Source organism: Crinia signifera, chromosome 8, assembly GCF_055691185.1.
Source record: "Crinia signifera chromosome 8, ASM5569118v1, whole genome shotgun sequence".
Lineage (NCBI taxonomy): Eukaryota > Metazoa > Chordata > Amphibia > Anura > Myobatrachidae > Crinia > Crinia signifera.
The window spans coordinates 153,506,874-153,534,291 of NC_139224.1; the positions used below are offsets into that span (position 1 = coordinate 153,506,874).

The window sequence follows — 27,418 nt, forward strand, 5'->3', positions numbered from 1 at the left end:
GAGCTCTGTCTAATGGGGCGCGTCCTGTCATCAGTGTTATTGCCATGTACTGTAATAGAGAAAATAATAAGGGACGCAGAATTTGCTGCACTTTAATGATCATAACCAATTAGATTTCAATCAACACGTTGTGGAGGATGTTTGGAGCCCTTGTGAAAAGCCCTCAATATGCTAAATACATAACCATAGCGCATTCTGCATTGTAGATACTTCAAACCGCGTTTGATGCAGAGATGAAATAAATGATTGGAGAACAAGAGATGGCAGGAAAAAGCTGTCACATTTCTCATTAAATGTCTCGAGCGGGCCCTTCCGGGAACAGTTCATCACAAGTGGTTTAACCCTCTCCCTGCCGGAGAGGTCTGGAGGTTAGCTGCACTTTAATTTCAATTTCTAACACATTATACTTTCAAATAATGAACCTGCAGTGGTTGTCGCATACGCAGGGTTCGGAGGAAAGGGGGGGGGGGGGGGGTGTCCAGTGAAATGTGATGTGGCTGACAGACATGCATACTGCTCCTGCTGCAGGGCAGGCAAACAAGCGCCGACGCTGCCGAGGTACCGTAAATCAGATGTGTAGGCCAGTAATGCTGCGTATAATTCTGTATATGTGGAGAAATACACTACTTTCACACATGAACTTTTCTTATTTCTGGTTCCCATCCATGCCCCATACTGGTGGGCAGTTCCCACAGACAAAAAGGAAAAGCAGCAAAAGCTGTTTAGAGCGCTGGTCGTGGTTGTTTGGCTCAGGATGAGCTGCTGCAACAAGGGATTAGTCAGATCCCTGATAAAAGTTACAAAGAAAAAAGGAGGGATAGTTGCAGCGCTCTCAATTTTTAATGAGTAGATACATCTCAATATAAATTGAACATACAATACATATAACGAATAAAAAATATATATATAGATATAAATATAAAAGGAGGATAATTATCATATATTTAAAAAAAAAAAAAAAAAACAACAACAGGTGGACCGTTAGTGGTGTGAAGAATATATAACCTGCTCTGGTAGATAACCACTTGGATGCGGGCACTGGAGTCCAAGTTTGAGTCCCAATTTGTAATCCCAATTGTCGCTGGAGGTGTCCCTGGCCCAATGGGGCAAAAGATGTTGCTTGTAGGGATCCTCTCTAAAGTGCGGATATAGTACAGTAGGGAAATGGGTTGAGTACTCCAAATTAAGCAGACAAGCCTTGATCTTGTTACCCCAATCCGGATTGATGCGGGGAGGCTTTCGTAGTAAAGTGCTCTGTGCCTTGGAGGTAGAATTGCTCCAAATAATTGAAGAGGTGGTTAAAGAGTCCCAGAATAATTCAGCAGGTACAGGTAAACACACACTGGGGTCCCACTTGATCACCGACGCGTTTCGCTGTCACAAGGGACAGCTTTATCAGCGAAACGCGTCGGTGATCAAGTGGGACCCCCAGTGTGTGTTTACCTGTACCTGCTGAATTATTCTGGGACTCTTTAACCACCTCTTCAATTATTTGGAGCAATTCTACCTCCAAGGCACAGAGCACTTTACTACGAAAGCCTCCCCGCATCAATCCGGATTGGGGTAACAAGATCAAGGCTTGTCTGCTTAATTTGGAGTACTCAACCCATTTCCCTACTGTACTATATCCGCACTTTAGAGAGGATCCCTACAAGCAACATCTTTTGCCCCATTGGGCCAGGGACACCTCCAGCGACAATTGGGATTACAAATTGGGACTCAAACTTGGACTCCAGTGCCCGCATCCAAGTGGTTATCTACCAGAGCAGGTTATATATTCTTCACACCACTAACGGTCCACCTGTTTTTTTTTTTTTCTTTTTTTGTTTTTTTTAATATATGATAATTATCCTCCTTTTATATTTATATCTATATATATTTTTTATTCGTTATATGTATTGTATGTTCAATTTATATTGAGATGTATCTACTCATTAAAATTTGAGAGCGCTGCAACTATCCCTCCTTTTTTCTTAGTTCCCACAGACAGCAGGTGCATGACATCACCTGGTTCCTTCGCACAAGTTAGCTAAGAAACCATTATAGAAATGTATGTGAGGACAGGGGTAAAACATTATGCATCAAACTAGTTCACGGAGATCCTCTGCCTCTTCCCTCATCCAAAATGGCGGCAATGCTAACGGAGGAGGTCATGACCCCCAGTCTTCTGTCGATCACTGCCCGACATCGCAGAACAGGTTCTGCGCATACACAAAGACCGATTATCAGTATCATCTTTCGGAATCAGAATATTCCCCCCTATATAAAGATTCTTTCAATTTACACGTCAAATAAAACGGTCTGTCCCATGGCCTGTTCTCCCTACAGAAGCACGTAATCTACATCGGCTTGTGGTCAGGAATTCCCATCCTACTGTATTGACATTTAGACTGTGAGCGAAGACCCACACGGCCGCCCCAGGAATGCACATTGTATAGCTGCCAAAATGTACAAATATCGCAAAATACAGCAACGTAGACATTACGACAACAGGGCACTGTGCCACATGCTGAAAATAGTTTTGATTGTTAAAAAGCTATATATATATATATATATATATATCTCCAGAGGGTTTTTGAAAGTGTTCTAGTAAGCAAAAAGATTCTCCTCTTTTTGCTTAATACAGGCATGTGGCCCTCCAGCTGTTGTAAAACTACACATCCCAGCATGCCTTGCCATAGATTTAGCATTCCCTAATAGCAATACTGTGGCAAGGCATAATGGGACTTGTAGCTTCACAACAGCTGGTGGGCCATAGATTGGACCTGCTTGGCTTAGTATAAATCCTCTGGAGTGCCATCTTCTTTCCACTGTTATTTACAAGCATTAAGGGGCACCGGAGGTGGCTGCCAACAAAGGAGAGCACCGGTCCGCAGAAACTAGATAGATCACGCTCACACCTATATCGCGCTGGCTGCTAAATTATACAAATAGAATGCAATAGGAACGGTATATTTTACAATGAACAATTTTAAATTAAAAAAATATATATATATGGAATCCCATATTAATAAAATAAGTACAAGTGCACTTAAAAGACAAAAATGATAACAAGCATACTACCATACAGATATGTTGGTCTGGACTGTGGTATCTCCAACAGCAATAATAGCAGCGCGTTATTACCAGGTAGCCAATTAGTCCCAAAAATCAGAGTTTGACTATGAAGAATGGAGTTGGCCAATTCCTCTTGGGCAAGTCTGTCTCCGCCTCAGACACTCTTTTGGATGTGAAGGATGGAAATGCTTTTGTTTAGGAGAATTTAAGGTCCATAATGTCCATACAGTATATTGACCTTCTATGGTAGTACTGCAAGGAAACAGTCGGCTCCCTGGTATTAACCTCCCAGCTTCTTCAGGAGCAGTTTTTCTGTGTGCTAGACCCTACCAGAGAAACCACTGCGTACTCAGGGAAGGATCTGGTGCGTAAACCCTGCCACCTTTAGCCCTGCTCAACGCTAAATAACAATGTAAATGTATTAAACATGATATTGATTTTATTCCAAATGACAAAATTGCAACCTACTGTATAAACTTGACCAAGATGGTTTCAAATTAGGACGTGTAAGTAACTAATATTTGTAGCACCCCTCTATAAAATTCGGCAATGGTTTTTGTTGTGATGGTAGGGAAACTCCATGCAAATGATATTTTTCTAGCACATAATTGTGAATGTCAGGCACTCAAAGAGAATGCGGTTCCCTATCGCGGAGATGTATTATGACGTTCCTTGTTCTCTGCGGTGTACTGTACCACTGCAAGCATCTGCTTAGAACACTTATTACTATTGAATGATATGGTAACACAAGAATTGCGCGGTGTTGTACACAGTGGTACAACATACACAAACTGCATCGGTATAAAAATTACACAGACTAGGGGACAGTGGTTCCCTCTGTTGAATCACGGCACCTTGAGTATAAGCACTCCTGGGCTTAAGAATTATTGAGAAATTTAGGGGGAAAAAAAATTCTTAAAATTAAATTCAAGTCAATGGTGTTTATAGGTCATACCTAGGGTTAAGCCCAACACACACTTGCCAATGCCCCCTGCCACCGATATTGGCGGCGTTTTAAGGGGGAGGGATCACCAAGCGCATACACACATGCCGATGCCGTGTCCGAGGTGAGCAACTGCAGGGGGGGCTTTGGGAGGGGAGCGACGGCCATGCCGTCCTAAAAGATGACCTTCCTCGTCCGGACATGCAGGGAGGGAACTGTTAACGACGCAGAGGAGTTCGCATCGTTAATGACAGAGTGTAACACACTAGGGGATATTGTCCACAATATCACTCGGAAAGCCCTCTCTAAATGATATTGTGAACAATATCACCTAGTGTGTATGGGGCTTTAGCTATGTGGTGAGAGAGGATTTGCTGATGGGGCGCCGGATGATGCACAGACAGTGGGGATCTCAACAGTCAGTATCCTGATTGTCGGTGCTCCAACAGGGGGGATCCCGACTCACAGGGGCTATTCTCCCTTGTGGGGGTCCACGACCCCAATAGAGGACGAATAGAAACTGTGGCGAGCGTAGCAAGCCACCAGGCCCACAAGGGGTCTCTTTGCGATTGCCCCCCGGGATCCCGGCATTGGAATACTGACTGTCGGGATCCCCACTGTTGGGAGCCCCATACCACACCCTTGCTGATGTTGGGCCACATATATTATAAAGGTAAGCCGCAAGCACTAGTTTTGCTCATTACACTGACCAATTTGAATTTTAATAATTTTCAGACCACCAAAAACACAAGTCACCCCAGGTTACCATAGTGGTGAGGGGAACAGAGATAGATAGTGCAGAGGCTGGAGATCAAGAGTGATGGTAGGCTTCACTGAAGAGGAGAAATTTAAAAGCATCACAGATTTGGAATTGCATAAATTTTATCACAACTAAAGAGTGCAGAGGGATCAAAAATGGTTGCGAGATTTGTTCAGTGACTTGTACCAAAAGTAAAGGAGTGCAGTTACAGGATGATAAAACAACTTTGAAGGGTGAGAATTTCAGAAAGTGTGCAATTCCCTCCAGTCAGATTAGGCTATACATTTGGGTACATCATAGGTTGATGGTGTCAGCCAGAACAACAAATTCCAGGGCAGTAGTGACGACATTTGATTTACAAAGGAACAGCTTGGACAGGGCAAGAGCGAAGAGAGTCCAAGGAGGAGGAGGAGGAGAAACTAATGAACTTCACCCAGTGAGCTGGATCTTAGGAGAAGAGGGGCATAGGGAAATACTAACGGAGAAGGGGTGGTGGCTGGAGTGAAGGGAGAGGAGAGTTGATGACATCAGAGGTGAGAAATTACCAAGTAAAAGTGTTTAAAAAAGGAGACAAGGAATTGTAGGACGAGAGGCTTTATCAGTGATGGCTAACCTTAACACTACACATCCCAGCCTACCCTGCTGCAGTTTTGCTATTTGGCCATGCCAAAACTGATGCAAGGTATGCTGTGATGTGTAGTTCAACATCACTGGGATATAGGTACAGTAGACAGTGTTTTTTTTTTTATTATAGTAACTGGACCAAGTCCCAAAGGGTATAAGCTGATAGATGACGCCCCAAAGAGATCAGCAGAATTAATCAGGTAGGTACCACAATAACCAGAGGTGAAGGAACAGTCCTGCCCTCTTTATAGGTAGAATTCTGGAGCCGAACTCGAGTCCCCACTAGATACATAGAATAGTTTTGAGCAATGTAGCGCGGTTTACTTCCAACTTTTGCATCAGGACCTTTCTGGCTCCCTCAACTATATAATGGTGCTGCCAGGGAAATCCATGTGAAATCAATGAAGAGGAGTCCTCAATGTAACTGGATTCCATCAGTAAACTTATTCATGATGTTGAATGAAAGCTAGTAATAATGAAGAAATGGCACGCAGGATCCTGTATTCTGGTTTCCTTCTGTCGAAGGGACAGATTTCACAAGTATCTAGATAGGTGTCGGATATACAGTATATGCTGTAAAAATTGAAAAAGATTCTACAAAAAGTAGAATTGCCTTTAATAAGGAGAAGTGTGCAATCCATAGCAACTAGGTGTTCACATCACCCAGCGCATAGCAACCAGGTGGACATATTATTCAGTCCATAGCAACAAATGGTGTACATTATACAGTCCATAGCAACCAGGTGTTCACATTGAGTCCATAACAAGCACTGAAAGCCTACTTCGTTTTCTGCATTTTAAAGCATTTTAATGGTAAACCATATTATAAGAGAAGTCAAGTGTTCATATAACTTCAACAAGGCCCAAAATGACTGATGTTCTGCTGCCCAGAATGACCACTAAAGGCATAAGAAATTAAATGAAAGCTTAATGCACTTCTCACTCCTACACAGCAAACGCATCAGGTTAGAGACCGGTGTCCTGTCTGTGCCTATCAGAGAGACAGTGGGATTGGAGTAAGCAGGAGTCAATCATAGCCAACAATGATTCACAGCCAACGAATCACTGCGCAAGGACAGTAGTAGAACACTTCCATAATGCAGGAAGAGAATGGTCGTCAGGGCCTGATTAACAATAGGGTGGGCGGAGCTGCAGCTCCAGGCCCCCCAATTAAAATAGCGCCAAAGCATAATGACAGCATTGATGGGTGAAAATCTTTTTCCTGTCACAGGCTGCCTGCAGCCATCCTTCAAAGCCCCTATATGATTCTGTCCGGGCTGTATTACATGCCAGTCACCAATATGTATTATATAGTGTTCATTCTAGCACCCGCTATCTTTGAAAACCCATGCAGTTCCTCTTCCCTGCCTGGGGTGTCGCTGTCTGCTGTGGTGTTTCTAGCACAGGTCTGGTTTGCATATCAGTGCTGATGTATAGACAACACTGTGCTAGAAGCACTACAGCAGACAGCGACACCCCAGGCAGGGAGGAGGAACTCCATGGGTTTTCAAAGATGGCGGGTGCTAGACTGAACACTATTATATTCTAGTAACTGATTTTCTCTGTATTATAGTGATCACTGATACTTTGTATTATCTGGTTGTCATTTTATGGACTTTCACATTGCAATATAAGCAGATTTGAGCGGGTGATTGAATGCAGGCCACAACCTCACAGCACAGGTCATCCCCCCCCCCCTCCTCCCCAAGACACACCCCCATTACACCTCCCGCAGTAGCACACAATGGGCCCTTTATAAACGCCAGCTCCGGGCCCATGTTGCCCTTAATCTGGCAATGATGGTAGTTATGAAAAGTTGTGCTTCATTCCCGACAAGTCGCTGGAAGATTAGCTTAAACCACAGCAAGTGCACGGTGTGCCCAACATTTCATCAGGGTTTAATCTGCTCAGAAATCAGCAATAAACATGTGACTGGAATTTAATTGGAAGTGTACAGTGATTGTCTTCCATTTCTCAGAAAGATTAGGGTTAGTGAGAAGGACAAGCTGCAACAGCCTGGGATTCCTCCGCATCATTATCCCCAGTACATCGTGCTCCAGCAGTGCTAGACAAGTGCCAGACAGAGGTCTCTCACCGAGTGCCACCACGCTCTGCCATTACCCCCCGAGTGCCACCTACTGCGCTAGGAGAGAGGAAAGGCGCACAGCAGTGAGTACCACCATTGTGTGGCAGACATATCATGTGTGTAACCTACGCCCAGCGAGGCATGTAATACTATGTAGAAGAATACGTACCTTCTGATCAGTGAGAACAATATCAGAGCAGCAGGATAGATCACAGATTACTAAAACAAAGGGTGTATATACTGGTGACGATGTAGGTGAGAGGTTGCGGTATTTCACTCCTCTGTGGCCTACACACATAGCGAGTGTGCAGAGCGATTAGTGCGATGCTAGTTCATGCAGCACACAGCGTTGCTCGGCGCACACATACAATCATGCAGCACACAGCGTTGCTCGGCGCACACATACAATGCAGCGATGTGTAGCGCTGTGTGCTGAGCGAACTGTCAGCGCCCGCTTTCCTCGGGTAGAGAACACTGGCCACGAGTCGATTTATGCTCCATGGTCATTATTTAACCGTGCAGCGCACCGCTATCCCCGACTCCTACACCCAGCGATGTAGTCATCTACTCCCATCACTTAGAAAATGGCAAAAAAAAGTGTGTAGGCCCCATAACCTCTGACTCGCATCTATCTGCCTCGTACATCCTGTCTCCCTCACATGCATGCGTAATTGCATTTATACCTAGGTTATGAAGTTTTATATCCGCATGTATCTCATCTGTAATGCCGGCCATACATCTGGAAGACCAGCATCCGATCCGGTTCGTGTTCCCATGAACTCCACGGCAGCTTCCCAGATACACAATAGATCTTACCTGTGTAATTTCACATAAGATCTGCAACTGCCAGCATATTGGTCATTAGCAGCACCTTCAGATCATGTGTGCAGTACGTGAGATCATGAGATCCACCCCACAACCAACGGGCCCGCACATCAGATCGTCATCTTACCTCACGATGTGCACAATAAACACACACAATGCATCGGACGCAGCAAATCATGCACTCGGGCCGGCCAGCTTAAGATTGTCCGGCACTATGGGATGTGTGGTATCCTACAAATAAGCATTAAGGGTTGTTTGCAGTGTAGGTCTGAGTGAGACAAGTTACCTTATTGGTCTTTTTTGTAGACCATATCAAGATACAACCGCTCATCAACTTTCTAATGCTGGATACACACTGGGTGATTCCCGGATACTGTTAACTATATTGGCGCTGCTGCGGGGGAACTATATAGCGCATTAACACCGACCGATATTGTTAATGTGATCGGACATTGACGTGACCCACAAACCCACTCCATACATACATTGTCAACTAGATGTTTAACATTGGGCTGCATATCCAGACGACAGGGTGGGCTGTTAACTCTTTGAGTGCTAAGATCTCTGTGAGAGATGTGCAAAATATCTGCTAAAAAAGCCGGCGTTGCTCACATTTGTTATATAAATTCAAATAAAACCTTTCCTATGTAAAAAGGTAAACATTCCAGGTCATTATGATGAATAAAAATGTTTGCTTGCCAATTTTCACACCTATTTTGACAAATTCCCTTGGCACTCAAAGGGTTAAACAACGCGTGGAAGCGTGCCTCATTAATGACATTTAGCGTACACACTAGACTATTTGCACTAAACATTGTTAACGATATATGGCCCCAGTGTGTACCCAGCGTTACTGTAAATTTTGGATCCTGACATTACAATCATGTAGTTTATTGTAGACTGAAGAAAAAAAAAAAATTAATTGTCTACTGCTGCCCCCTGCTGGATGTATGAATCATTGTACAGAAGAGAACGAACTACATGAACTAGCAAAGCAAAACCGTCCAAAAACAATAAAATGGTTAAGATCGCTTTTTGCTGATCTTCTGCCAACAGTGAATTTAGGTTATAGGAGACAATACAACCTAGTACAGGAGTCCTCAAACTATTTTGTTCTGGGACCCCATGAGACAATAAAAACAATTACAGGACCCCAGTAAGGTACATGCAGTTACATGTGTGGACAGCAGACAGCTCATACATGGCAGCATTGTGGAGGCACAAAATGATGGGAGGAGTCTGAAAAATCTGTTGAGTTGTCTGTTATTTTAGACTCCTTGAATCACTGACTGAGATTGGAAAAGTCATCAGCCTGATGGTCAGCAACATGGAACCGCGACCCCATGCTGAGAAGGTGGGGACCCACAGTTTGAGAACCACTGACCTAGTATAACAATGGGCAGGATCATGACCCACTATGAATGAACAGATATACAAACTATTTCTAATTTGGGCATTTACATACATGATATACCTGCAGTGCTGAGAACACACATCCAGAACCTTAACACGGCATTTATCAGGACTATTGTACTACAATGAAGATGAAGTATTATTCAGTACACCAATAACACACACATTTACACAGCGATAATAAAGCTGCATTTACGATACATGATTTGGGGAAGGGATTACAGTGGTTAAATTGAATACTACTGAGATTGAAAACCTGATGATTTGACATATCAAAGGCCAGGGGATATGACTGGGCAGCACGGATGGTGTAATGGTTAGTACTGAGGTCATGGGTTCGATTCCCACCATGGCTCTAACTGTGCGGAGTTTGTATATTCTCCCCGTACTTGCGTGGGTTTCCTCCGGGTACTCCGGTTTCCTCCCACAATCCAAAATATACTGGCAGGTTAATTGGCTCCCATCAAATTAACCCTAGAATCTCTTTGTGTGTGTGTACATGTGGTAGGGAATATAGATTGCAAGCTCCACTGGGGCAGGGACTGATGTGAATGTTCAAATATTCTCTGTAAAGCGCTGCGGAATATGTGTGCACTATATAAATAACTTCATAAATAATAATAAACAACATGTGGAAAAGCCTACCAATAAAACTGGAAATTTGTGTACAGTATTACAAAATGCAGGAATGATACTCTGAACAGCCACTAGATGGCATCAAAGCCTTAAACTCTAGTTTTCCTCTATACAACACCACATTTTCCTTTTGACAAAGAGATAAACAAAACACACAACACGTGAAACCAAATAAAGATCTGACACTAGTTTCTCAGACTAAACATGACACCATGGGCATGATTATTTATTTATTAACAGTTTCTTATATAGCGCAACATATTCCGTTGCGCTTTACAAAGGAGACAATAGGTCAGTCATACTGGATCCCAAAACACAAAGAATAGAGAGCCACCAATCAGGCCCTTTGAGATTTGGATCCACCCAGTCAGGCAGGGAAAGAAGTCTCTCTCGTGTTCTAGGGACTGTACCATCAGGGAATAACAGAGCTGGGAAATGACCAGCCTGGGCCCCTAGGTTCACACTGTCCTGTTTGTTAGCAGAATCTCTGGAAAACTCATGAGTTAAACACAGCTGGATACAGGGAGACTCTGGAATCACACTAAATTCCTCACTTGGCCCGGACAGCCAGCTGCTGGCAGGAATCCCCACAGTTACTCCATCAAGTCCAGCACGGAGAGAATGCTGGCCCTTAATGAGCTGCTGGTTGTGTCCAGGAATGCAGTGCCGGACGTTTCTAAACATATTGAGAGGAGCTTAAACTTCAAGTGAGTCCTCAACCGGGACAGGGAGGCTACACACCCCACTTACTGCTAAGAACGTGAAAAAATAATCTGTATAAATAATGCAAAAACCAAGATGTGACATGGAGACGAAATGCCAGCGCCAATTGCGGTGCCCAGGCCAAATTCACGCTAATGAGTTTTCCAGTAGGGCTGATATAAGGGAAAGTGAAGACATGCAGCCAAGAGACCCAGAACCGCAGCTTGTAGCACACTTGACACTGTGAGAAAACAGGAGAAACTAATCGAGAGCATCTAAATAATGACAACCGATCCCTTAACTACGTGAGAGATAAACCAACCACTGGGTAGAGGATTACAGCGCAAGGGGTCTGCAACCCTTCAGTCATCCAGATAGGCTGGAGGAGCACAAGGGGACATAAAACAGTTGGGGTACTGTAGAAGGTAGTAAACTTACCAGGCCGGCAGTTAGAGAAGGTGCGGACTGGCCAAGTGATTGGTTCCTCATCCGGACCAGATTGGACGACTCTCCGGGAGGCTGCCATGTTAGTTGGGCCACTCCGCCGTGCACGCTGTTAGATAGTGGAAGCAGTTGTTTCCCTTTAAGAGAATGCAGAATTCAGTTACTCATGATACAAGTTACTGCGGAACCAATACCACAACTTAGAGCACTCCATAGACGTTTAATTCAGTGGTTCTCAAACTCGGTCCTCGGGACCCCACACGGTTCTCATTTTCCAGGCCACCCGGCAGGTGCCTTTATTACCCATTGACACATTTTGAAAGATCCACAGGTGGAGCTAATTATTTCACTTGTGATTCTGCGAGGAGACCTGTAAAAACATGCACTGTGTGGGGTCCTGAGGACCGACTTTGAGAACCTGTGGCTTAATACATTGCAGTAGGAAAAAAAAAAAAGCAAAGTTTTGAAAATTTAAATCTAGACTACAAATGAGATTATGGAATTATAATGGGTTGAAAACTGAAATGAGTGGCTATGGGTGTTACGGGTGTTTCTTAGAACCTTTATTCACTCATCTTTGTACAGTCCCCAAAGTCACACACAAAAAAAAAAAAAAAACATCAAGTAAGCCACCGCCGGTCAGTACATAAAGGCAGCTGTCACATGGGCACCTGGTGATCTTTCCAGCCAATGAAATACAGCATTCATTAGCACTTAACTAACTGCACCTCTGGAGGCTGCAAGAAACATCACCCCCCACAGCTAATGAGCTAAATGAAGCAATAATTGGGGCGATTCAATTGTGCTGCTCTCCCTTCCCCTCCCCTGCTGGGTGTCTATGGGATGCGGCCAGCGGGGGTTAGGGCTAGGCACCAGCAGGTGGATATGGTCATTAGGCCAACAGTCAAAATGTCAACATGAGTTTCTCCCCTTCTTTTGAGCCCACAGGCGGTATTTCATGCCCTACCATCCACTAGGGTGTGGAGGGAGACTAGAATAGTGTGCCGAGTCCAGCGAGCCCGAAGCATGGCGAGCGCAGCGAGCCATGCGATGGGACGTGGTACACTTAGACCATGGGTCTTCAAACTGTGGCCCTCCAGATGTTGTGAAACTACATGTCCCAGCATGCATTGCCACATTTTTTCCTATAAGAGCATGCTAAAAATGTCAGGGCATGCAGGGACATGTAGTTCCACAACATGTGGAGGGCCACAGTTTGAAGACCCGTGACTTAGACTGTTTACATGTCAACTGTGTCAAGATTCGGAACAAAAGCATGAAAAACTCATATTGACCTTTCTCTTTCATCCATCCTGGTGACACAGCTCAACCATGAGATGTAGGAGGGTCCGCAGGAGCCAGGCACCTATGCTAAAGCTTTGAGACAGGAAGGCTCCTCCCTTCTGCATCCCAGCATTCCTCATAGCACCGGAGTGGGTGCTATGCTGAAGGGCTGCTGAAGCAGCCATGTATAAGGGTAGCTAGGGGTTTGTTTTTTTATTAATATATTCTCCTAGTTAGTGCAGGACGCAGTGTGAGGCTTCACAATTCACGCAATGGCGGCCGCCATCTTGAAAAGGGTTTACAGGCTGAACTCCATTGGTGTTGAATCCTGTGACAGGAGTTCAGCGCAGCTGGGCGCTTCCAAGTGGGAAACACTGGAAGGCAGTAGAAACACTTGGTAGGAGCAGCTTACAGGGGGAGGGCGCAAAAAAAGTTCCCCTCCCCGCTGAAGCAGGGACTTGGTCTCTTCCTTCACTCTGCTCTGGCACCTTCTCTTCCCACACTGTGCGGAGCTGGAAGGAGATGTCTATCTGCAAAGAGAGTGACAGTTTCTTCTGAGGCAGCGCTTTCCCCGGTGACCACTGAGGATCCATTACAGCAGCAGACAGCTAAGTTTTTAACTGCAAGTTTTGCGGGGTAAAATTAACTGCTGAACAGATGGACCATGGGGATTTGTGCCCTACATGTGAATCTGTACCCAGTGGGGCACAAGCCCAGAGGGCTGAGCAACCTGAGCCTGCGTGGGCAGCTGCTCTGGGAAGGTCTGTGTCTGCCTTGGTACAGGCTCTAGATAGACAGAGGGATGAATTGGTTAGATCACCTAGGCCATTTTCATCCCCACAACCTTTTGTTGGCTCTATTCCCCTTTCTCAGGGGGACCCTGTATTGTTACAGAGTGTGCACAAAATGAATACCTTTATGTTAAGGATCCTGAGGTTTCCCCCAGACACCCTTTATCCACACCACGCTTTCTTAATGTAGACTATTAAGAAGGAGTGTGTGTTGAGGAAATGTTTTGGGATCAGAGGGAAGAGACTGAATCCTCTGTCCCTGGTATTGATTATTTGATTTTGGCGGTTAAACAGGTATTAAATCTATCTGATGTGGATAAGACACCCCAACAAGGGGTGTTTAAGAAACAGTGGAGACTCAGGGCCTTATTCAGCTCTGCGTGCATTCGCACTCAGTTCCGATGTTGGCCGTCTGCAGATGCGCAGGCGGGTATCTGCGCATGTGCAGGCGTATGGTGCGTGCACCCACGGCGACCTTACGTTTCGCCGAGTGCACGCACCCATGGCGGCGTGGGGAGGGCGGAGATGGGCGGGGGCGCCGGGCTGCCCCATTAGCATATGGGAACGCTCAGCGTTCCATGGGCGTTTCCATGAGAACAGTGACGCTGGTGTGGGGGCGGGTAGCTGATATCACCGGATGTCAGCTGCCCGCCCATATCCGCGCCAGCGTGCACGCAAATGTAAGTGACTGAAAAGTCACTTATATAGGCGTGCACGCTAAACATCATTCGATGGTCGGTGACCATCGAAGACATGGGCGGTTACTCGAGCCATGCGAATGGATGTTTATGCAAAACATCCATTCGCAGCTGGTCGGGTGAAGCTGCCGGGCGGGGTTTTGGTGGACTCGCAAGACTGTGAATTCGCAGCCTTGCGAATCAACCTGAATAACCCCCTCAATCACTTTTCCTTCAGATGAAGGCATGCAAGAGCTGCTGGGGGGAGCATGGAAAACACCTGATAAAAGACTCCTTATGTCAAATAGGTTTTTGAGCTTGTATCCTATGCCGGGAGGAGCATGTAAAACTGGGGGAAAAGATTCCACTTGTGGATGCCCCAGTGGCTAGGCTCAGACTACAGCGTTACCTGTCCAGGGGGTGCTGCGTTCAAAGACCCCGTGGATAAGAAATTGGAGGGTTGTTTTAAAGCAGTTTTTGAAGGAGTTGGTTTTACTTTAAGGCCTATCATTGCACCAGCCTGGGTCTCTAAGGCCATGATGGCTTGGGCGAACACCCTGTGTTCACTGCTTCAGCCTGATTCTGAAGCGTTTGCCTTGGCAGTAAAGTTAAAGAAAAGTTAAAGGCTGTGGCTGAATATACTTGTGAGGCTGGAGAAGAGTCTCTTGAAGCACTGGCTTTTAAGGGAGAGTTGCTTTTTGGCTCAGAACTTGAATCCCTTATCAAACAGGCCACAGGGGGGAGGGAGCACTCTTCTTCCCACAACTGCTGCGAAACACGGAGCTTGAAGATTGCTGCCTTTCGCTCGTCCTTTCATCCCTCCTTTAGGGAGGGTGCTTCCACCAGAGGGCAGTCTGGTAGAGGAACATTTACATCAGGAAAAGGAAAGGCTCCCAAGTCTGGTTTTGGTGCCTTCGCAAAAAAGCAGGTTGCCAAGGGTGAGGAGAAGCCCTCCTCATGATGGGTTGGGGGCTCCTAGTCTGGGAACAGAGTGGGGGTCGCCTCCTGCTATACCAGGTCGTTTGGGCTCTATCCACCCAGGATCCTTGGTTTCTCAGTGTTGTTTCTCAAGGATACAGGATCAGTCTCAAAGGAAATCCTCCAAAGAGATATCTTCCTACCCCGTTGCCAAGGGAGGCGCGCTTGAGAAATGTCCTTTTGGGGGCGGCAAAGTCTCTCCTAGAGAAGGGTGTGGTGATTCCGGTACCACGGCAGGAAAGGAAGAAGGGTTTTTACTCCATTATATTCTTGGTCCCCAAACCAGACGGCTCTTTCAGGCCTATCCTGAACCTGAAATCACTAAACCTTCACCTGTGGGTAGACCACTTCAGGATGGAATCTGAGACGGTTCTCTTGAGTTTGTAGCCAGGAGAATTCCTTGCATCCATAGACATTCAAGACGCCTATTTGCAAAGAACATCAGTCTTTGCTGCGTTTCACGATAGGCGACCTCCATCTGCAATTTCAGGCTCTCCCCTTTGGGCTTGGAACAGCTCCAAGGGTGTTCACGGAGATAATGGCGGTTATGGCAGCAGCTCTCAGACTCCAGGGAATTGTAATTATCCCATACTAGGACGATCTCTTGTTCAAGGCAGCAGAGAAGTTGCAGGAAATCTAGCAGCTGCAACTCATTTCTTGCAGAGCCATGGGTGGATATTAATTCTACCAAAGTCCCAGATGTGCCCCACTCAGAGGCTACAGTTTTGGGGAGTAATTCTGGATACACACCTCATTAGGTTTTTCTTCCATAGGCGAAGGCCAGGGGCATTCATCTGTTTAGTATTGGCCATTCTGCAGTCGCCAGGTCCTTCAGTATGGCAGTGTTTAACACTACTGGGCAAGATTGTTGCGACCTTCGAGACCCTTCAGTACGCAAGGTTCCACTCAAGACCTTTTCAATTGAATATACTGTCCAGTTGGTCAGGGAATCTGAAGTCCATGAAGCGAGAGACAGTTCTTCTGGCTCAGGAGACTCGGGACTCGTTACTGTGGTGGACAGATCTGGAATCCCTCCAGTTGGGACGCTCCCTTCAGTCATAGGACAGGGTGGTTGTCTCAACCGATGCCAGCCTCAGGGGCTGGGGGCAGTAACCCTGAACCTGAGATTGCAGGGTCTATGGTCCAGCATGGAGTCTTCATTGCCGATCAATATACCAGAACTGCGGGCAGTCTGGAAGACGCTTATGCAGGAGGAGGAGTTTCTGAAGGCTGTGGCTTATTTGAACCACCAAGGGGGCACTCGCAGCAGGATGGCGATGCAGGAAGTCTCTCGGATTTTCTGGTCGGCAGAAGCAAATGTTCCAGCTCTATCGGCTGTGTTCATTCCGGGGATTCGGAATGTGGAGGAAGATTTTCTCAGCAGGGTAGACCTGCTGGAAGGAAAATGGGTGTTACAGGAAATTGTTTCCCAGAGGTGGACTTGGTGACATCCAGACACAATCGTAAGACATCCAAGTTCTGTTCGAGAACCAGGGATCCGATGGCGTGGGCAGTGGATGCTATGATGGTTCCGTGGTGCTTCAGCATCGCTTATGTCTTCCCACCGTTTCCCATGCTGGCTCAGGTTCTCAAGAGAGTGAGGACACAAGGGGCAAAGATCATTCTGATAGCTCCAGATTGGCCAAGGAGGTCTTGGTATTCCAACATACTGAGCTTGTCGACAGCATCATGGTGTCTTCCACTTCGACCAGACCTTCTCTAGCAAGGTCCTTTTCTCCATCAGGACCTAGCTCGGCTCAATTTGACTGCTTGGCTCTTGAAACCTCCATCTTGAAGAAAAAAAGTTTCTCGGAGGCAGTTCTCCGTACTATGATTAGTGCACGGAAACCAGTTTCAGCTGCAAATTATTATAGTTTGTAAGACGTACATTAGGTGGTGTGAGAGACAGAAAGTTCACACCATCAGATTTAAGGTTTCTAGACTTCTAGAATTCCTTATTTTCCACTGGGTTGAACCTGCAATCCTTGAAGGTGCAGTTGTCAGCCTTGTCTGTTTTCTTTCAAAAGAAAGTGGCTTTGTTGCCAGAGGTAAGTCTCCGTTATTGGTATTTCATGAAGATAGGGCTGTTTTGAGAACAGTTCAAAATTTTTTGCCAAAAGTGGTATCCAAATTTAATTTAAATCAGGAGATTGTGCTCCCGGTGTTTTGTCCTCCAGAGGAGGTTCAGAATAAGGACAAACTGAAGAAATTGGATGTTGTTCGCGCACTGCGCGTTTCCATGGACAGAGTGAAGGAGTTTCGTAAAACTGACTTGTTACTGGTACTGTATAATGTACATAAGAGAGGGTGGCCAGCTTCAGATTGGTTGCTAGATGGTTAAGGTAGGTTATTGCATTTGCCTACACTAAAGTTGAATTAATGCTCATACAACCTGGTCGGCTGTTTTCTCTTGGGCTGTGCGTCATGGGGCTACTGTAAGAACTTACCGTTCGAATCCCTTTCTCTGAATCCATCCTGGAGTGAGTAATGCCGTTTCATGTGTTGTCATGTTATGATGGTTATGATTACTTGGTTGTACATATTAATATGTTCAGGCGTTGTACTGAGTAATGTATCCTAGTGTGCTCTGGAAGTTGAACTGAGGAATGCTGGGATGCAGAAGGGAGGAGCCTGCCAGTCTCAAAGCTTTAGCATAGGTGCATGGCTCCTGCGGACCCTCCTATATCCCATGGTTGAGCTGTGTTCACCAGGATGGATTCAGAGAAAGGGATGGTAAGTTCTTACAAAAATCCTTTTTTGACTGTCGACCTAACGCAGAAAATCCGAAACCTGTCGACCTTAGCTATGCTGACCCATTTCAAGTGTTGACCAAAGGCCTGTCGACTTTCAGTGGTTGCCCCAAGGCATGTCGACATAAATTGCATCGACCCAATGACCCATACCCCTAGCAGGAAGGGTTACGGTCAGACTGCAAAGGGGGTTTAGGCTGCAGCAAGAGGGTTAGGAGGGTAGGTGGCGAAGGTTAGGGTACATACAGAGCCCCTGTCAGGATTCTCTGCTGGGATACCGTATGCATCTCATCTATACCAATAGGCTCCTATCTAAAGGCCGCCACACACTAGAACGATTTTTTTGGGTAGATTGTCCGATTTCCGACCATCCAATATAATCGGCTGTTTTTACCAATGATCGGCAATAATCGGCCGATTATTGGTAAAAAAAAAAAAAAAAATCGGCCAATATATCGGTCAAAAAATAATGTGTGGGGGCCTTTAGTTATTCAATTGTTGTTTCTTATCAGACGCCCATTCTTTAACATGACTGAAAGCCCTGGGTTCAGCTGCACAAAGTAGCCAAACCCATCTAATGTTCTCATATGGGCGCGTAACTATGGATCTTTCGCACATTTTATTCTCGCACTTCTGGAGGTTGCGATAAAAATGGTGCCTGCATGGGCTATTTGGTGTCTGATTGTAGCAATTGAATAGATCAGATAGTCACTCATTCATATAGACACCCAGTACGCTTGGCACATTTCAATAGCCCGCTTGAGTGGCTTTACTTTGCGCCACCCTAGTGGTAGCCACAGAAAACAAATACTTCAATCACCCCCAAGGGCAGATAATCACAATAACTATAAACACTATATTACTGCCAGATACTACTCACACGTAACATAATCCTGCAGTAACATAACCCATCTGAACCCAGAGACCATGGCATCTATTTTGCAGCACTTCCAGTAAGCCACATTACAGCTCTTCCTGCCACAACCCCATCTGGTCAATGATTTATTGTGCTATTTTTTCCCACAGAGCAGAACCAGCTTGATGCTATTTATCTACAATGAAACCCTAATAGAAGATAACATTTTATGGTTGCTACAAGACAACATGTCCCATAACTTCCCCATTTATGCAAGACAACACCCACCCCATATTAACACCTTCATATCACACTGTATCTGTTACACTGCGGATAGTGGCTATACCAGGGGTTCCCAAAGTTTTTGAATCATGGCACCCCAAAGCATCAGAAATATTTTCGCGGCACACCTAGGCTAAAGGTTTCTCATTGAGAAAGTCAGAAACAAATATTAAGTTAAATAAATTGTGTTTATATCTCATCCTTACGATCAGTTATAGGATAATGGATAGGATTCACAACTGTCTGTCCCCAATTTGACTATTATAATGGACATAAAAAAAACTTTAATTGGTCCTGGACCATCAACCCAGGGCACCCCTGCAAGTCCCCCAAGGCACCCCAGGGTGCCACGGCACACAGTTTGGGAACCACGGGCTATACTGATTATTTGGGAAGAGGAGATTCAGGGACAGATGTATTAAGCTTGGTGAAGTGATCAAGTAGTTCAGGGCTGGGCAACACCGGCCCGCCAGATGTTAGTGAACTACACATCCCAGGATGCTTTGCATTAGTTTTGCTATGTGGCCATGCTGAAACTGATGCAAGGCATGCTGGGATGTGTAGTTCATCAACATCTGGAAGGCCGGTGTTGCCCAGCCCTGAAGTAGTTGGTACTTTTCCACTGACCTATCAGCTGATAACTGTCATTTTCAAACCCAGCCGGTAAATTGACAGTTAGGAGCTGATTGGACGGTGATAAAATTCAAGCCACTTGATCACCAGGTTTAATAAGTCAGCCCCCCGAGAACCGGTTGTGTTTTGCTAAAAATAACCTTAAGATGCATACATGTAATGCTGTGTCTACAACACGCAATGCTTGTACTATCGTACATATAGCGGGGCCTAGCAGGTGTACCAGAAACCCCCCCCCCTGACAAACAGTAATAGTGCATACATTATTAAGAGGTGCAAAGGTGGCAATGGCCACGATTCCGGCACTTCCCCATGTCATCACCAACGATGGCATTTCACCTACAGTGTCTTGGGATGACCCAATTTAGATTAACATTAATTGGGTCCTTCACCGAAGGTCAACCGTCCTTGGGTCGACACCTAAAATAGGTCTACATGGCTAAGGTTAACAGGGTTGGAAGGAGACACGAGCATTAGGTCAACAATGGAAGGATTGATAGTCAAAAAGGTTGATATGGGCAGTACGGACGGTGTAATGGTTAGCATTACCGCCTCACAGCGCTGAGGTCATGGGTTCCATTCCCACCATGGCTCTAAATGTGCGGAGTTTGTATATTATCCCCGTACTTGTGTGAGTTTCCTCCGGGTTCTCCGGTTTCCTCCCACAATCCCCAAAAAAATACCGGTATGCTAATTGGCTACAAAACAAAATTAACCCTAGAATGCCTGTGTGTGCGTGTACATGTGAAAGGGAATATAAGACTGTAAGCTCCACTGGGGCAGGGACTGATGTGAATGTTCTAATATTACCTGTACAGCGCTGCGGAATATGTGTGCGCTATGTAAGAAACTTAATAAATAAATATGAGGTCTTTCAATTATTTTTGTCTCAAATGCCGACATGGACACAGTCAAACTGCGTCAGCTCACATGGCTCACTGCGCTCCCCATGCTTCGGGCACGGTGCGTCGCTGCGCCCGGCACACTATTCTATTCTCCCACCATGCCCTAGTGGATGGTAGGGGGCATGAAATACCACCTGTCGGCACAAAAAACAAATCCCACTGTTGACCTTTGGACTGTCGACCTTGCCATTATCGAACTAAGGCCTGTAGACCGTCAGTGGTCCACCCAATGCATGTCAACTTCCTCTCACATAGCAAAACTTCTGGCTATGTTAGAACACATCTGATGATATCGCGTCACCTAGCAATGCCCCTTGACGTCAGTACAGACAGTGTAACGGTTGGCAATACACAGCACTTAGGTCATGGGCTCTATTCCCACCATGGCCCTAACTGTGTGGAGTTTGTATATTCTCCCTGTACTTGCGTGGGTTTCCTCCGGGTACATATTTGTAGGCTACATGGCTCCAAACAAATTAACCCTAGGATGTCTGTGTGCGTGTGTACGTGGTAGGGAATATAGATTGTAAACTCCTATGTGTGCGCTATACAAGAAACTGTTAATAAATAAACGTCATTTCCCACAGCAACGTGGTCAGCAGACTTCATTTACAATCACCAAGGTCTGTATTGACTGAGCCGCCAGGAAGGTTTCCTGTTAGTAAGAGCAGAACCTGACTCCTTGCAGGAGGCTTACAGATAGGAATTGGTGGATGTGCCAACAGATGTCTGTAACGCTATGAAGTGGGTAAGAGGTGAATAGCCAGTAAAGCCATAATAAAAGTTAATCTACAATGAAACACATAATAACATTCACAGTCATACTCACAGTTTCTGCTCCTCAAGTTCACCCTCTCAGAGAAGAATTGGGGCAAAACCACAGCAAAGGGGTCCATACACCTATAGTTGGTGTAAGGACCCCTTTACTCGGACTTTATGATGTATTAGGGATTATTTATTATGTATTAGGGCAATCCCTCGATCAGGGATATTCAACATGTGTAAATATCCATGTCCGGCCCTGACAGGGAACGTGGAATCAGGCCCTTTTTTTACGTCCCTGATGCGCCGAGGATCGGCGATCGGTACCCGCAGGTCGGGGGATTGAGCGGCATATGTATGGGCCCCTCAAGTGTAAAACATGCTAAACATCATGTAACATATTGAAACAGATACCATTACGTTCCAGCAGTGACCTGGGTGTATTAGGTCCAGTCATAATGTTTTATTATACAGGCGGTCAAACAACTTAAGAATAATTGGCTCAAGTACATTTTTGACAGACATCAAAAGAGGATTCTGAACGTCTAGGAGAGGAGAGAAGTCACGGCTGAAGGTTATGTACAGCTACTATTCTGAGATAATGGGGATCACTCACCCGTTAGTGTGCTGGTCAGACTTCCTCTGCGGAGTTTGCAGTCATCCTGGCTGAGCTGGCGGTGCAACTTCACCTTCCCCGAGGAGGAGAACAGATCAGGATTGCTTAGTTTTCTGAACAGCAGGGAGGCAGGTGGGGGAACACTATCCTGTAATACAGAGAGGATTGCGTTATCTGGGGCATACGCCACACAAAGCATGGATAGGTCTACATGCAGAATGCTTACTGGAATACATAGATATTTATAATGATTATTGCACACAAACACTTGCCGAGGCCAGAGGGAGGAAGTGATTGGGGAGGGGGGCTTGTTAACTAGATCTTCCTTCCTTTTGGAGGGATGGGGTTGTTAAAGATGGCAGAAGCACACCCTGGTTGCGCTGCATCCAAGATGCATTTTTGCAGAAAGAAAAAGACGCACAACAGTGTCTGATGCTAGCGGAGTCTAAAAGGGACCTGGTACAATTTTTTTTTTGGGGGGGGGGGGGGGGGGGGGGGGCTGTTTGCCACGACTGCAAAGGTATATTTATAAAGTACAGCTTGCAGGCTACACAAGGAAACAGTCTAGGAATGACAAAGGACAGCTTTTCAGTTACAATGTTATTTGACTTATTTAAATTGCCAATTTTCAGCGCAATTTACCGTTTTAAGGCTGCAGTGTGAAAGTGCCAGAGTTGAAATACCGTTTAAAGCTAAATGGCATTTCAACCCGTTTTTAAAGCAGAGTCCTACACGTTAAAATAACGTTTAAGAGGCAGTGGGAATGCCTCCAGGCAGTCCCAGTGCCTGATGAGAACTAGTAGTTCTCACTTTGTGCATGTGTAATGAGTGCACGTGCATAATAATGAGCCGCTAATTACATATGTGCATATGTAATTAGCTGCTCATTATTATGCACGTGCACTCATTACATATGCGCAAAGTAAGAACTACTAGTTCTCATCAGGCACTGGGACTGCCTGTACCCCACATGGACCCTGCATGGACCCCCGCTGCCCTGCATCCCCGTGCAGGTAAGTACAAGGGATGGGGAGGTGGGGGCACAGGGCAGGTACGGGGGGTTAGGCACTCTTTACACTGGGGGGGGGGGGGGGGGATTAGGCACTCTTTACACTGGGAGAAGGGGGGGTTAGGCACTCTACATTACACGGTTCACTGCAATGGGAATGGTACTTAAATAGTATTTAAAACGGTAATCTGCTGCAGTGGGAATGCTAATACCGTTTTAAATACCATTTAAGATTACCAGTACTTTAAACTGGTCTGCAGTGGGAAAGCAGCAAAATATACACTGCTCAAAAAAAATAAAGGTATCACTTAAACAACACAGTGTAACTCCAAGTCAATCACACTTCTGTGTAATCAAACTGTCCACTTAGGAAGCAACACTGATTGACAATCAATTTCTCATGCTGTTGTGCAAATGGAATAGACAACAGGTGAAAATTATAGGCAATTAGCAAGACCCCCCCCCCAAACCCCCCCCCAATAAAGGAGATGTTTTTCAAGTGGTGACCACAGACCACTTCTCAGCTCCTATGCTTTCTGGCTGATGTTTTGGTCATTTTTTAAAGCTGGTGGTGCTTTCACTCTAGTGGTAGCATGAGATGGAGTCTACAACCCGCACAAGTGACTCAGGTAGTGCAGCTCATCCAGGATGTCACATCAATGCGAGCTGTGGCATGTAGGCACTACCAGGAGACAGGCCAGTACATCAGGAGACATGGAGGAGGCCATATGAGGGCAACAACCCAGCAGCAGGACCGCTACCTCTGCCTTTGTGCAAGGATGAACAGGAGGAGCATTGCCAGAGCCCTGCTAAATGACCTCCAGCAGACCACAAATATGCAAGTGTCTACTCAAACGGTCAGAAATAGACTCCATGAGGGAGGAATGAGGGTCCAACATCCACACCCAACACCGTGCAGGACGTTTGGCATTTGCCAGAGAACACCAAGATTGACAAATTTGCCACTGGCGCCCTGTGCTCTTCACAGATGAAAGAAGGTTCACACTGAGCACATGTGACAGACGTGACAGAGTCTGTAGACACCTAGGAGAACGTTCTGCTGCCTGCAACATCCTCCAGCATGACCGGTTTGGCAGTGGGTCAGTAATGGTGTGAGTTGGCATTTCTTTGGGGGACGCACCGCCCTCCATGTGCTCGACAGAGGTAGCCTGACTGCCATTAGGTACATAGATTAGATCATCAGACCCCTTTGCGGTTGGCCCTGGGATCCTCCTAATGCAAGACAATGCTAGACCTCATGTGGCTGGAGTGTGTCAGCAGTTCCTGGACTGGCCCGCCCGTTCCCCAGACCTGAATCCAATTGAGCACATCTGGGACATCATGTCTCGCTCCATCCACTAACGCCACATTGCACCACAGACTGTCCAGGAGTTGGAGGATGCTTTAGTCCAGGTCTGGGAGGAGATCCCTCAGGAGACCATCCGCCACCTCATCAGGAGCATGCCCAGGCGTTGTAGGGAGGTCATACAGGCACGTGGAGGCCATACACACTACTGAGCCTCATTTTGACTTCCAAATCCAGACCTCCATGGGTTAATAAATTTGATTTCCGTGTGATTTTGTCGTCAGCACATTCAACTATATTGAATATTCGTATTTAATACCAATATTTCATTCATATCTAGGATGTGTTGTGTTAGCATTCCCTTTATTTTGTTGAGCTGTGTGTTTGTGTGTATATATAGAACAAGTACGGTAATCCACACAGGACAATGCAGGTGTATATGATTAGAGGATATTACATCATTCTAGAAGAACGTGCCATAAACTTTCATGGTGATCTGGTCACATATAATCCTGTCACTTTTCTCTGTAAGGACTAGAGCATAAGTCCCACGGCCATCACTGCACGCAGCTTATTGTACTCACAGATACACGAGTGATGGGGCTGCCAGCATTACCCCATGCCTTCCTGGCCTCCCCAGCTACTGTGTGTACATGTGGATAATGTGTATTTATATACAGAGCCTGCAGCTAAGAGAATAATTACACTTAAGCTCTTTCCAACACTTACTACATTAAATGTAATTTTATGATGCACTCCCTATAATCTCCTAACCATCCCCACCCTGCTCATATAGCCACCACCAGCCCTGTATTACCATGCTGCTAGCAGCGGTGCACACGTGTGACTGCTTATTACACGGTAACCTCAGTACACCCACCCGGCTCATATAACCGCCACCAGCCCCGTATTACCGTGCTGCTAGCAGCGGTGCACACGTGTGACTGCTTATTACATGATAACCTCAGTACACGCACCATCCCCACCCTGCTCATATAGCCGCCACCAGCCCCGTATTACCGTGCTGCTAGCAGCGATGCACATGTGTGACTGCTTCTTATTACACGGTAACCTCAGTACACGCACCATCCCCACCCTGCTCATATAGCCGCCACCAGCCCCGTATTACCGTGCTGCTAGCAGCGGGGCACACGCATGACTGCTTATTACATGGTAACCTCAGTACACGCACCATCCCCACCCTGTTCATATAGCCGCCACCAGCGCTGTATTACCGTGCTGCTAGCAGCGGTGCACACGTGTGTCTGCTTATTACATGGTAACCTCAGTACACTTACCCTGCTCATATAGCCACCACCAGCCCTGTATTACCGTGCTGCTCGCAGCGATGCACACACGTGACTGCTTCTTATTACATGTAACCTCAGTACACGCACCATCCCCACCCTGCTCATATAGCCGCCACCAGCCCCGTATTACGGTGCTGCTAGCAGCGGGGCACACGCATAACTGCTTCTTATTACATGGTAACCTCAGTACACGCAGCACCCCCACCCTGCTCATATAGCCGCCACCAGCCCTGTATTACCATGCTGCTAGCAGCGGTGCACACGTGTGACTGCTTATTACACGGTAACCTCAGTACACGCACCATCCCCACCCTGCTCATATAGCCGCCACCAGCCCTGTATTACCGTGCTGCTAGCAGTGGTGCACACATGTGTCTGCTTATTACATGGTAACCCTTAAATACACCCACTATCCTCCCCCTGCTCATATAGCCGCCACCAGCCCCGTATTACCATGCTGCTAGCAGCGGTGCACACGTGCGACTGCTTATTACATGGTAACCTCAGTACACTTACCCTGCTCATATAGCCGCCACCAGCCCCGTATTACCATGCTGCTTGCAGCGGTGCACACGCGTGACTGCTTATTACATGATAACCTCAGTACACCCACCCTGCTCATATATAGCCGCCACCAGCCCCGTATTACCATGCTGCTAGCAGCGGTGCACACGTGTGACTGCTTCTTATTACACGGTAACCTCAGTACACGCACCATCCCCACCCTGCTCATATAGTCGCCACCATCCCCGTATTACCGTGCTGCTAGCAGTGGTGCACACGTGTGACTGCTTCTTATTACACGGTAACCTCAGTACACGCACCATCCCCACCCTGCTCATATAGCCGCCACCAGCCCTGTATTACCATGCTGCTAGCAGCGATGCACACGCGTGACTGCTTCTTATTACATGATAACCTCAGTACACGCACCATCCCCACCCTGCTCATATAGCCACCACCAGCCCTGTATTACCATGCTGCTAGCAGCGATGCACACGTGTGACTGCTTCTTATTACACGGTAACCTCAGTACACGCACCATCCCCACCCTGCTCATATAGCCGCCACCAGCCCTGTATTACCATGCTGCTAGCAGCGATGCACACGCGTGACTGCTTCTTATTACACGGTAACCTCAGCACACGCACCACCCCCACCCTGCTCATATAGCCGCCACCAGCCCTGTATTACCATGCTGCTAGCAGCGATGCACACGCGTGACTGCTTCTTATTACATGATAACCTCAGTACACGCACCATCCCCACCCTGCTCAGATAGCCGCCACCAGCCCTGTATTACCATGCTGCTAGCAGCGATGCACACGCGTGACTGCTTCTTATTACATGATAACCTCAGTACACGCACCATCCCCACCCTGCTCATATAGCCGCCACCTGCCCTGTATTACCATGCTGCTAGCAGCGATGCACACGCGTGACTGCTTCTTATTACATGATAACCTCAGTACACGCACCATCCCCACCCTGCTCATATAGCCGCCACCAGCCCTGTATTACCGTGCTGCTAGCAGCGATGCACACACGTGACTGCTTCTTATTACACGGTAACCTCAGCACACGCACCACCCCCACCCTGCTCATATAGCCGCCACCAGCCCTGTATTACCATGCTGCTAGCAGCGATGCACACGCGTGACTGCTTCTTATTACATGATAACCTCAGTACACGCACCATCCCCACCCTGCTCAGATAGCCGCCACCAGCCCTGTATTACCATGCTGCTAGCAGCGATGCACACGCGTGA

The 27,418-nt window shown here is 46.5% G+C and overlaps 1 protein-coding gene across 5 annotated transcripts in view; it reads right to left on the minus strand.

Moving 5' to 3' along the window:
• Positions 1–27,418, minus strand: part of MAST2 (microtubule associated serine/threonine kinase 2) — a 177,284-nt gene that overhangs the window by 125,691 nt on the left and 24,175 nt on the right. For all 5 annotated transcript variants that reach the window (XM_083157441.1, XM_083157439.1, XM_083157438.1 and 2 more), the window contains exons 2-3: positions 22,025–22,172; positions 11,485–11,627 (exon numbers count right to left, since the gene is read on the minus strand). In XM_083157441.1, the coding sequence (XP_083013567.1) occupies positions 11,485–11,627; positions 22,025–22,172 (291 nt within the window). The remainder of the gene's footprint in view (positions 1–11,484; positions 11,628–22,024; positions 22,173–27,418) is intronic.